The sequence below is a fragment of the Rhodamnia argentea genome, chromosome 6 (genome assembly GCF_020921035.1).
Source record: "Rhodamnia argentea isolate NSW1041297 chromosome 6, ASM2092103v1, whole genome shotgun sequence".
Lineage (NCBI taxonomy): Eukaryota > Viridiplantae > Streptophyta > Magnoliopsida > Myrtales > Myrtaceae > Rhodamnia > Rhodamnia argentea.
In genome coordinates this window covers 4,140,226-4,153,704 of record NC_063155.1, presented here as the reverse complement: position 1 = coordinate 4,153,704, position 13,479 = coordinate 4,140,226, and the positions used below count along the sequence as shown (strand labels likewise).

The 13,479-nt window shown below is 39.0% G+C and overlaps 1 protein-coding gene across 1 annotated transcript in view; it reads left to right on the top strand.

Annotated features, from left to right (window-relative positions):
• The window catches only part of LOC115744853 (ARM REPEAT PROTEIN INTERACTING WITH ABF2-like), a 31,561-nt gene that overhangs the window by 13,735 nt on the left and 4,347 nt on the right, over positions 1-13,479 (top strand). The window contains exons 5-14 of the mRNA XM_048280122.1: positions 7,821-7,895; positions 8,015-8,109; positions 8,250-8,308; positions 8,858-8,877; positions 9,122-9,226; positions 9,742-9,870; positions 9,983-10,051; positions 11,146-11,205; positions 11,362-11,488; positions 11,607-11,746. Coding sequence (XP_048136079.1) covers positions 7,821-7,895; positions 8,015-8,109; positions 8,250-8,308; positions 8,858-8,877; positions 9,122-9,226; positions 9,742-9,870; positions 9,983-10,051; positions 11,146-11,205; positions 11,362-11,488; positions 11,607-11,746 — 879 coding nt within the window. The remainder of the gene's footprint in view (positions 1-7,820; positions 7,896-8,014; positions 8,110-8,249; positions 8,309-8,857; positions 8,878-9,121; positions 9,227-9,741; positions 9,871-9,982; positions 10,052-11,145; positions 11,206-11,361; positions 11,489-11,606; positions 11,747-13,479) is intronic.

Genomic DNA, 13,479 nt, shown 5'->3' with positions numbered 1-13,479 from the left:
TCAAAAAATGCGGAACCTGTTTCGACGGGTAAGTTATAGGTTTCGGGAGGAATCAGTAAGGAATCTGGAACCGCTCACCCCTAGTTATTAGGCTATATAAATACATTTATTATTGTTCCCGAACTTGAAACAATGGAAGGTTACCATTGAATATTTTCATATAATTCATGGACTAACTTGAATATATATCAAAGTTTAGGAACCACATTGAACAAATTGAAATTTCAGGGATGATATTGCACATTAGCCTATAGTTCAAAGAACACAAGAAACAAATTAAAAGTTCAAGGATTTTATTTGCAAAAGTTTGGGGACCATTTGTCCCTAAAGAGAATTCCACATTTTTATTTTTAAGTTATTTTTAATATTCTTGTAAAAAAAAATTTGGAGATCTTTAAATGTTATTATATCGCATCAAGACTATTTATCTCACGAAAAATAAATAATTGTATAAAACAGATTTCGTAGTTGTTGAAAATTAAGAATGGAATCTCTCATTGATTCGATTGCCCATACAATCAAGACATAGATTTCCAAAAATATAATTTTTCTTTAGGTAATAAATCCTATTTGATCTTAATCTACATCTTTGATAGAGAAAGAATAATATTGATAATTTTCAAAGACGAATCCAACTTTTTGTGCCAGCAATTGTGATAATATAATATCTCCCAATCATGATAGTGCATTCGAAGTACTCTCTCTGAGCTATTTATGTGTCCGCGTTTGAGCTTGTATTACAATATCAAATCCTATAAACACATTCCTTAACATTCGAATGTATTTAGGACAACCCGTAAAAGAGTATTTCACTGCATTAACTCAAATTCAACCGAATATAGAATGTTTTGTCAACTTCAAAATCAGATATGACTTTTTATCAACAAATCTTTTTCTTGTCGAAATGGAAAATATATGTATAGAATGATTTTATATATTGAGTTTATAAGAATGATTTTCTACTGCTTAAGAGATATATAAAAAGATTTTCGCATGAATCTTCTAACCGAGGAAATTTTGTAATTAATGAAGTTGAGGATACTGGAGGATTCAAAAATAGGTGAATAGTTACTCAGTTGCAACTTCTTTAGTGGTATTCACAATGAAACCTTGTCACCTCGCTGATATTTTTCCCAAATCCTAGCCGTGGTTATTTTACTAGTCACTCGTCTACTCAGCTTCATCCAATCTAAGCGGAGTACAAACATCACTAACATTATGTAGCAATAAGACAAAAATGGGACTATGGATGGTTTTGCATTTGAGGCCTTGAGATGAAACATAAATTTCATATTTTACTTCAAGGAAAGTGTTTCTGGAATTTGGTTCACCCATTTGGTTTGTTGAAAAGAATTTAGGATGAGTGTCGTTCGGCTTTGCAAATGGGCTTTGGGGAAATATAAATATCTTTAGCCTAAGAGACTTTGGAGAAATGCAAATAGCATTTAGTAAAAAATAATTTGAAAAGCAACTTTGGCCTAACTAACGTTTGGCAAGAAAAATTTGTAAATGAGCTTTCTTACAACATTTTTTTAAAAATATATATATAATTAAGGAAAAAAATCAAACCTAAGGCAAAGGCAGGCCGCCGCCGGGGGTCAGGAGACCTCCGGCGATGGTCGCCCGGGCAGTGCGACCCCGGTTGACGGCCGTAGAGGATCGCGCAGCCCTAGGCGGCCCTCGCGGGGAGTCACACGACCCCCGGCGACCTCAGCAACGGCCATTGGCGAGCTTGATCTGGCTCGCCGGTAACCTAGGGTTTCACTTTCTTTTTTTAATATTATATTTGAATAAAAAATAAGGAACAAAATCGAAATTTGGGAAAAAAAGTAAGGATAGTTTTGGAAGAAAAACCCTAGCTCAACATTTGGCCAAATGTGGAAAGCTCAATGCTGATCCTTATCGACATTGAGCTTTCAACATTCTCAAAGCTAACTTCCATCCTAAAGCCCATTGAGAATAGTTGCCAAAGCTCTTGCATTTTTCTCAAGAGGCTTTAAGGCTCTAATGGGCTTTGGAAAAGCTAAACTAAACTCACCCTTAGTTAATAAAAAAAAAAAAACTTTTCGCTCAATGAAAAATTCATGCATAAAATTACAAAAGTGAATTAACTATTCTTTAAACACTTTCTAAATTACTACTCTCAATTTTTGACATTTACTTTTTAACATTTTAACAACTTCAAATTTATTTATTAGTCTAATAAGCGATTTCTTTTTTTTAATATATATTTTATATTTTCTTGATCTTTTTCTTATTTTCTTTTTCTTCTTTAGTCGGTGCCCTCGGTGACCGCTGGCGACCGGCCACAAGAGGTCAAGCCTCACAAGATTCCAATGAGGCTCTCATCAGCCACATGGTGAGCTCAAGCTCCCCGATCACATGGCATGCTCGAGCTAGCCGGTCTTGAGCGAGGCCGAGCTTCGCTGGACGTGGCAAACTCAAGCTCGCCCCGCGAGGCTCCGGCAAGAGATCACCCGGTCGGCCTAGTCATGGCCCGGTGTCCGGTAACGTAGAAGAAAAATAGAATAGGAAAATAGAAAAAAATGAAAAAAATAATTTAAATAGAGAAATAATTCATAATAATTAAAATGAAAATCAAATATAAAAAAATATTTTCGATCTCATCTCATAAAACAAAAGCGAAAAAAGACCCGCTTTCATGAATTTAACGATTTCCCCGTCTTCGTGAAGTTTTTCGTGAAATAAGTTGGGCTTTGTACTTATTGTCCATCATTACGTAGGTGCCATCTTTGTGAACATGCATTGCAGTTGGCTAGACAGTAAAAGCTTGTGGACAATCTTGGAGGGAAAGATTGGAGCACAATTCTCAAAAATGATAGGACCAGCCTGAGGATTTGCTTTTGGTGGCCGAATACTGACATCGGCATAGTGTCAAGGCTGACGCCCGCGTCACATCATACAGGCAAGGGCTTCCCGGGGCGTCGGTACGCCTACCGCCTATCCATAGGAGATATGCGTTGGGACTTGGGATGGAACAAACAAGATAAAGTTCGAAGCTTGACCCCTCTTTCACTCCGGGCTCTAAATACCATCTAAATGGGAGAGAATACTATTGAGGGTGCGCATGGTAATATATTTGAAAGTAAATTCTACTTTAAAAATATTTTTGAAGCATGAATTGATTTGGTAATTTGAACTTTAGATGCAGAAACTCGTTTGATAAATTTTTTTGCTTTTATAGTGAATTTTTATTACTGAAGTTATTTTTTTCTCTAATTTAGAGTGTTAAAAAAAATTACTTTTTAGCTCGAGAAACACTTTTTGCCTTACTCTATTTTCATTAAGTATTTACCCTCTTTTCGACCACATTAACCTTCGTTCGCTGCCAACCCCTATCGCCACCCACTACCGTCCATGATCATCGCCCTCGGTTGGCAACCGTCGACCACCGCCACCGTAGTTGCCCATCGCCTCCTGCGACCATCGTCAACCATCGATCATCGCACGCCGTCGCTGCCCACTGCAGACCTCCATCGGCCGTCACACACTGCCGCCCTCGACCGTCACCACCAATCGACCACCCCTGCTGCCCATCACTCCCCGCGACCCCCACTACCGGTCACCAACCGTCAACCACAGCAGTCGCCCATCGTCGCTTGCGACCACCGCCAACCGTCGATCATCACACGCCATCGCTGTCCATCGCAAACCTCCATTGACCGTCACACACCGCCGCCCCTGACCGTCGCCACCAATCGACCACCCCCACTACCCATCACTCCTTGCGACACCCATCGCGTGTCGCCAACCATTAACCGTTGCCTATTGCCCCTCGTCGCCAACCACCGCCGCCTGCGACCACTGTTGGCCATCGCCTACGACCACTGCCAACAACCTATTGGCGCCGCCACAAACCATCGCCGACCATTGCTCACCGCAACCACCGCAGCCAGCTGCCACCAACTGTTGACCATCGCCCCGCTCGTTGCCACCGGCTGTCGCCGGCCACCGTTGACTATCACCGACCACCGCCACCCACCTTCGCCGCCATGTCACCATATCCCGTTGGCAGAGTAAAAAGTAAATAACATTTTTAATAATAATTTTTTTTAAAGAAATGCAAAATGAAGTAGAAATTTTTTAGCCATCGATAATAATTTTTTGTAGGAGATTTTGTGTTAATAATATTTCATAAGTATAAATTTTCAAAAGTTACCAAACGAATTTTTATGATCGAAATCAACTTTTGGAGCGAGAACTAGAAAAATGAACTTTGAAGCAGAAGTGTTGCCATGTGCACCCCGAGCCACTGGACTTAGGTTTTCATCTAGAATTCTTAAGCCATGCTTATTATTATCTTCGGAAAAAATTTCATGCACGTAGAGATTTAGCAAGTATTATTTTTTAGTTTCGCATGAGATGTCTAGTTTTTACTTTTCCTCTTTTTTTTATAAGTTGTGTACTTTCATTTGCCCCAACGAAAAATTTAAAGTTGAGGGATCGCATTGAACAAATTGAAAGTTCAAAAACGATGTTGCACATTGGGCTAAAATCCAAAAATCACACGAAATAAATTAAAAATTCAGGGACCACATTGCATATTAGGCAAAAATTTAGGCATTTATCACTATCCGTAAAGAGAATTCCATATTTTTACTTCACAGTTATTTTTAATATTCTTGTAATTTAAAATCTTATTTGGGAAAAATAATCATGATCTATGATCGCTAGTACATTCTTGAAAAGTTATTATATTATCGCATCAAGACTCTATTTATCTCGCAAGAGGCAATGAACGGTATCAGTGAACCTTGAATGTGGGGCCCCCACATTCGGCCAGTTGATCTCAACCGTTGAATCAGCCTCAAGTTGAACTTGCCCAATCAAACACGCGGCGGTAGGGAGTCTAATAAATATGGCATTACCCCCGTACGACAAAATCGAGAGCAAATGCTATAAACTGCGACACAAATATTCTCAATACTTTTTTATTATATCAGAAAATTTCAAATTTACTGATTGTGCCGTAAATATCCTTAATTTTTTTTTCATGCCGAGAAAATCCAAATATATACATGTGTAATATAGACACCCTCTATTTCAATTCCATCTAGGGCATATCTATCACACTTTTATAAATTTGACATTTTTTACGGCATCAAAAAAGGTTGAAGGTTGATAATAAAATTCAAGCACAATGTCTATAATTAGGGTACATCGCCGACAAACAGGTTATAAATACTTTGTGAGACACAAATAGATGATATAGGAGTTCCGGTGACTCATTATAGGCACAAGATGCTACTATTAGGGGTATGCATGGTCCGGGCTGATCTGTCCCGGTATAGAACCCGGAGACCGGACCAATAGTCCCAGTCCCCAAATTTTTAAGATTAAGGACCGGATTGAGACCATACTGGATTGGGACCAGCGGTCCTGTCGTGTCCCGGTCCCGACCTAATGAGATTGCTAATATCGCTTGCTTATAGAAATCTAACCCTTGAAATACAATATGCTTCGATTGCATGTTAATTTAGAATCTATATCTCCGGTTGAATAAAAAAATACGCTGGTCTAGTTTGTTCACTTTCATAATGAAGACGTGTCTTCACGTAATAGTAGGCTTAATAATGACATTGGTATAACCGCCGACATAACAGAGATATATAAAGGACAGAATCAAAAAAACCTAGCTGACGAAGACATACTAATAGTGATGTTATTCACTAAATGGAGCCCACATCCAAGTAGTGTGCAGAAACAAAATACGGGACTACTTATTAAAATGAACAACCGAAATGCATAAACAGTAAGAAATTGCTATCATTATATTAAATGAACTGATTGAATCATTTCTTTCCGAAAAGAACATGTCGGCGCACACTCACTACACAATGCACTGGAAAGATCATAATAAAGATAATAGATTGCATTCATAACATTGATGATCCGTCCGAGTTTTAAGAATGTACTGCCTAACAATGGAAATGGCTCAAGAAATGAACATTAAAAACAAATGAAAACTTTGCTTTTTTAATTATATATATATTATGAGTGATCTGGTTTACACCGATTTCATCCACCTGGAATTATAGACCGAATCGCCTGACATCGGGTCTCATTTATTGGGACCGAGGACCGGACCGCCCTCTCAAGGATCGGACCAACCCGTTCGGTCGGGTCCGATCTCGAACCGATTCGGACCGATCCGATTCAATTTGCTCACCCCTAACTACTATTATCAATTGAAATTGATACGGAGTTTATCTTCTCTACAGTCGCTCGCTAAGTTGTCACCGTACCTTTTTCTTATTAGGTGATGATGAAATTGCAACGTAAGCGTGGCAGGCTGATTTGAATGGGGCCCCACAAAGCGTCAACTCAGCACGAACCCCAAAAGACGCGGGGAAGAAGGAATGCTTGACGGGCAAGCGAAACACAAAATAGAAAGCCAACACATCACTCTCTGCTCTCTGCTCTCACCTCTCTCTCTCTCTCTCTCTCTCTCTACGTCCATCTCTTCGCCGTTGCTGAATGGAGTCCACCGGCGACCGCGACACCGCAGGCCTCCGCAAGCCGGAGCGGAGAGGCCGGAAACGCAAGCCGGAGGCGGTGCCAGGGCCCGTCTTTCCCCGCGCGTCGCTCCGCTCTCCCGCGATGTGGGTACCGCTGGACGAGAGCTTGGTCACGGAAGCCTACCCAAAGATGGTGGTGCGCTTGGCGATCAAGATTGTGCGCTTCCTCCACCGCACCTTTGACATATCGGTCCTTTCGAGTGAGTATTTTTTTTCAGTGTAGAGGTCGATTCATTGCGGGGACTTTAGCTGATTGATCGAGGAATATCGTCATGCGCGATGAGTGTAGACTGTAGAGTCCGTGTGGTGTTTGGCATAATGCATGTGGCATTCTTCTGTTTTTTGTTTTTCAAAATTTTTTTTTTATAGGGAAATGTGTTTTTTTTTATATTTATTTTTGAGTTCGTCCGCCGATCCCAAATAATTTGGGACAAAGGTGACGGTTGACGTTGACATTGACATTGTTGTATTTTTTTTATAGGGAAATTTGTGGTCGAAATGGTTGAGAATGGAGTGATTCCTGCCTTAGTGAAGCGTTTGGAAGCACCGCCTTCGGGAGAAGGGGATTCTGATGAACAGCTCACATCTGATTCTGATGAACAGCTCAAAGGTGATTCTAAGGATGCCATATGCCGTTTACGCCCTCTGTTGAAGAAGCTCAAAGCAGATTCTAGTTCCCATGTAAGAGCAGCCGAGGCTATTTCAAAGCTTGTTCTAGGTAATATCAGCGCCAACACCCTTGTAAGGTACTGTGGCTTTCATTCTTGTATGATTAATTGTCATTTTTTCATAGCACATCTTCCTTGATGGTACGCTGATTCGTAGGATGCGAGGTGACATTCCACTACTTGTTGGGTTGCTAGATGCCGATGACATACATGTGCAAGGAGCAGCTGCTGCTGTGTTGTGGATGATGGCTTCTGAAAATGTAGTGAACAGGAATCAGGTGGTCACATTTTAGGAAGTTAAAACTTCCATTTTGTCCTTCTGCAGCAATATTCGCCAAAAAGTCGAGCGCGTGCGAGCGTGTGTGGAGTGGCTTTTATTTTTTTATTTTTAAATCTTTTTCTTAGGTCGAAACTTGCAGCACAGCATCATGTTTTTTACTTTTCTAATTTTAACAGGCTGAACTTTCATAATATACAATTATTGACAAGTAAATTGAATAATATTTTTGTTTCTATTAAAATCATATCCTAGACTTTAGCGGGAAAGAAAAAATGCTGCTTTTTATATTTCATATGCCAAAACAAATGGACTATTTGTAACCTGCCATTTCAGATTGTGGATTGTGGTGCTCTTCCAAGCATCGTGTTGATACTCAAATCTGACAATGCGGACATACACATTAAGGCGGTAATATTTCTAGAAAACCATTGTGCTTCATTGATCTATTTATGCGCAAATTATCGATTCTTAACTCGTTGATTGCACTCACTATAACTCACAATTTTCTGTGATCACTGGTTTTGCAGGTTGCATTGATTAGTGTTCTGTTGTCTTCATCTTCAAATTTAAAGAAAGATGTGCTGGCTGCTGGAGCTTTGCAACCTATTATTAGATTGCTCAGGTATGAATATGTCTTGGGTTATTCATGTGTCTTTTGCTTGGTTGGCAAAGCACCTGTATATTGCAGCTATCCCATGTTGGGAACTACTGTCTCTCTCTGTCTCTCTCTCTGAAATTCGAAATTTGTCTATTGCAATGCAGTTCCAGCTGTGTTTTTAGCCAGATGGAGGCAGCTCGCTTAGTTGAACTATTTGCTGCTGCCTATTTAGTTCGTAAGGTGACTAATGAGGGTTGCTGTTTTACTCGTGATCCCTCTATATCCTTTTTTCTGTAGTCTTTTTTCTTCTATATATTTCTCTAAAGAGATATCATTTGCATTACTTTCTACAGTGAAAACGTGCATCCCCGAGAGCCCTCTGCCAGGGCCTCAGATATCTTATAAATATCTTTTGGAGGTCCTAATATTGGTCCTATGGAAGAGACCTTCGAAATGATCAACATTGTTTTTTCCTTTCAAAATTTCAGCGAAGTAGCTAATGTCTGCTGCTTTACTGTACCGAAAATTTCACTGTATTTTAAGATGCATTAGTGACAAGACAAGTACCTAACTTGACAAATGGTAATGTCCACTTTCCTTCATCATACACATGAGCAAGCTTTATTAACTGCATGGATCTTTGATTTGCTCTGATGTTTGTAAATAGCATATATAAATGTGGATGTATTAGTCTAGAAAACCTGATGTACTAATCTTACGATGTGTTTAGTACAATAAATACAACAGAGGTTTTGGTTAATGCATCTGTCTTTTGATCCGGATTGTTCTCTGGTCAAGTTATATGAAGCCGCTCTGAGCTAAAGTTTGTTATCTTCGAATTTCCATACTCGGTGCCCCAGCATAAGGGTAAAAAAAAATGATGTTATTGGCAAAAATGTCTAAGGGATGATTTTTATTGCTCTTTCTCTCAATAAGCTGAATGTTTAGTTTGTATGCCTTTTGACTAGAAGCTCATTTGCTCGCATTCTTCAACAATATATACTTCTTGTCCTTTTTAATGAAAAGCTTTAAACAGGCTATCGTTCAGAGGGGTGCAGTACGTCCACTTATTGAGATGCTTCGATCTCCTGAACTCAAAGCAAGGGAATTGTCGGCTTCTGCTCTGTCGACATTGGCTCAGGTCATTTTAGTCTTCTGCATTATTGCTCATTGATTTATATGAATGTTGGGCCCAATTCATATGATTGTTTTTCTTTTGCTTTATAGCTTCAATGACTTCGATTTCCCCTGCGTTTGAAAATTTAGAAGTTAACATAGATTTTAATGATATCCTTGACTTCAGAAAAAGGGGAGTTTGCACCTGTAGTTCTGTCTTTACCACGACTAATTAATCCTATCGTATGGTTAATACATAGTAGATGTCATTTTGGTTTGCATGCTTAATTGCTGTTAATTCAATAACCTTTTCAACTTCTGGACATGAACTGATTGTTATCTTGTAGTGATTCTTAGAATACTTAGCCATGACTTGCTGATAAATCTGGTAGCTCAATTTAATCTCCCTCTGAACTTCGTTATCCGCTTTCTGACTGCATAAAAATCAGCAATATATTAGCTTGGAGGAGAGTGGCTCTGTGGTTGGGCTGGTTGTGAGATTCACTGTACTTACCATAGGAATCACATTCTCAATTTCAGAACTCAGACACCCAGGTTGGTATTGCTCATGAGGGCGGCTTACTGGCGTTACTGGGACTTCTAGATTCAGAAAGTGAATCATTGCAGTGTGTCGCTATACGTGCTCTTCATACTCTATTGGATACTGAGGTATTGAATGGTCAGAAACTTCTCTGGACCAAGACTCAAGTCCTATTCTTGAAGTGGATAGCTGTCGACCATATTCCTGCATCATCTAATGGATTTTCTTCACTTGTCACAGGATAACGTGTCAGATTTTATAACTATTGGTGGATTTCCGAAGCTACAGAGAGGAGAATTCACTGCCCAGGTAAGTCAAGTCATCTCCTTGTTGGCAACTCTCATATCATACTTAACATGAATTATCCAAGTAGACAAAAAAAAAATATTTGTCCTGCTACTGCTAGGATCTGGACAAATTAATGCCGAGATTGATTTGGTATGACCAAATAACATCATCCAACGAGAAAATTCCTTCTCAACTTGGGTTCAGCTACTATGTTTTCCTAGACTCTAAATGTGCTGCAGCAGGCTCTACTCAACTGTCCAAAAATTGAGCTGGAGTATCCCATTGCACACGGTTGTGTCGTTAAACTTAACATAAAGAGCCACGTCCCCTGCACATGATTGATTAACCTTATAGTAACATCAGAAGTTATTGGATAGGGATGCTCTGGACCAGGTTGTAAGTTGAGTGGCACGTGCTCGTGTTTGAAGTATAGAGGATATTTAGCTCGAAGCTTAACAATGCAATCTTTTTCCACATTACTAGAATATGGAAGTAACAAATCGGGAAAGGTTGTTAATTCATTCCCTATATTGTGGGAGTTTCAGTAACTCTGATTTTGGTAATTTCAGTCCATCTACTTTGTATGTTGGCGATGTTCCACCCAACTTCTGTTAGTTTTCTTTTTGAGTTAGGTGATGTTGTATCTCTGAGGGAGCCACTGCCACATCTTGATTACTTTTTGAAAACCCTAATCTGAGTAGGACTAAAGGACTGTTTTCACTAAATGAAGTAAGGGACTAAAACCATTAACATTAAAGTTTGGGGGGCCACTTACCAAATCTTCCAAAGCATAGTGAGTGTCTAGAAATTAATGACGATTATTTCCGTTTAAATTTGGGCGCCTAGCAATGCAATATGGAACTAACTAGGTAATGCTTTCTTTGTCCATATTTTGTAATGCTACGATGACAAATTAAGTGCCATATTCAATAATGTATCTCAATTTGAATGGTAATCTGAAGCAGTCATCTAGGAAGCTGACTTGCACTCATGGTTCATTGATGTTTTGAGGCACACTACAAGCCTATGAAATATATGAGATACTTCGTATCTGAAGCATTTCTATGCCTTTGTGTCAAGACTCCTACGAGTTTGTTCACCATGTTGTTTTGTAGGCCACAAAGATTCATGTCGAAGGAACAGTGAAGAAATTAGAGCAAAAGATTCGAGGCCCAGTGCGTGTTTATCTTTGTAAAGATGTTCTTCACGATAATGATGCTTACTTTGCAATTCTCTTATGCTGGCGATGCTTACATACTGTAGGCAGGTTGTGCAGTGTGCTTTTCCTACTAAACACTAGTTAGATAATTTTTTGGTTTTCTTCTATGTAGGTCTTCAAACACTTGTTGCTTTTAATGCGTGCATCAGAGAATAATACCATCCAAGGAAGAGTGGCTGTAGCCCTTGCACATCTTTCCCACCCAACCAATCAACGGATGATTTTTATTGACAATATTGGCATGTTATGCTTTGGGGTTTTTATTAGCTTTTCTGTGGCCAACTTTCATGCTCAATGGCAGCAACTGTCATGTTAGAAAAATATTTTGGTGACTAAGCAAGCTATTTTTTCATGAAGGGTTGAAATTGCTCCTTGGGTTGCTTACTTCTTCGTGTCCCGAGGAGCAAGTTGATGGTGCACTAGCATTATTCAAGTTGGCTAACAACGCAATTGTCATTTCACCTGCATATGCAGATTCACCTCCTCCAGCACCGCGAGTATGCTTTTTATGGATTTACTCTAGCCCATCATAGTTATATTTTATGAGAAACTTGATCTTTGGATTTATAATACCTATTCTCATTGATAGTTCAATCGTGTTTCCTGACTCTCTTTGTTGGAGGAAGGATTGGTATTCTAGAGAAGCTTGTAATTTAGGGCTTTTAAAGCAACTTCTTCTGTGGGCTACATGATGGTGAATTCCAATTGATGAGCAATGCCATCTAATGGTGATGGTGATCTTTATCTTTGAGGGACTCAAAAAGTCCATTTACATTCGATGATATGTTACGGGAGAAACAACATTCTACAAGATACACCATGCATTTTGGTATGTTATATGCAGGCTAGGAGGTGCATTTAATCATTGTCAACGAATAATCTCGTTTGTAGAGGTTGACTTGCAAATAGTCATTATCATACATAGCAAGGGGTGCATTGTCCACATAATCTTGTAATCACTCTTTTGTTCTTTTACTTTCTCATGGTTTTGGAGCCGTGACTTTAGCTGCATGTTAGCTAGTGTGGGTAAAATACCTAGTTGAGTTGGGATTCAGACAAACAAAGCATATGGGCCGAGTTTGTGGAGATCAGGCTATAATGAACATTTCTTCCGATCAAGAACCAGGACGAATTTGGTTTGTGATGATAACAAAGTAGCATTTTGTGGGTTCAAATGATCAACTTGCCGACTTATTTACTAATTCTCTTGACGGTCCTTGTTTGAATTACATATGTAACAAGGAACTTATACTACCAAATATGCTCAAACTTGAAGGGGAGTGAAACAATAATTCTATTTTTTAGACATACTGCATATAACTATGTAGCATACTTATCAGTGTACGAGGGCGCCACAGTAAAACCGAACCGAAAAATTTAATCTAGAAATGTCTATTTCCAACCAAAAAAAAAAGATCATCTCTCTTGTTCCTTTAGTTTCGCATTTACTATATATTTGATTAGTTCATATTTTTCTTGTTGAAACAGAACATATATCTGGCTACTTCTATAAATACTCGAAGAGGGATATGCACGTTCATAGTACTGACTTTAGATTGGGGATTTCTAAGATCCTTCGTAGGTTTAGATTCATCATGCCAATCATAGCTCCAAAACTACTTGCACTTTCTTTGTGGTCATGGTGAAAGATGAATCTGGTTCGAACACGGAATTGATTTGGCTTGAGCAGTGGTAATAGGATTCTGTTCGCTATTCTTGTTGTCCTTCCGAATGGACCATTTAGTGTAAGAACTATATTTTACTTGTGTTCAAAACATGGGCTGTAAAGTATATTTCATAGGCAGGACTTAAAAAAAGGGCATATTACATACGAGTTTATAAGAATGATTTTCTCCTGTTTAAGAGATTCTCATGAACCTCTAACTGAGGAAATTGTGATATATGATGAAGTTGAGGATAACAGATGGTTCTAAAATAAGTGAATATTTCCTCGGTAGTCAGCTTCGACGTAGTGGTATTCATAATGAAACCTCACCTCACTGATACTTTTCATAAGTTCTACCTAGGGTCACTAGTTCTACTTAGTTCACTTGACATTCTTCATCTCAGCTTCAGCAACTCTAAATGGAGTGTAAACATCACAAAGTATGAAATAATTATGAAATTGATATTTCATGTTGAGGCCTTAAATGCGAAACTATCTATTGTTCCACTTTCGGCTTATTCCTACAAAATGTATAAGCACAATGCATTACTTTGATTGTTGATA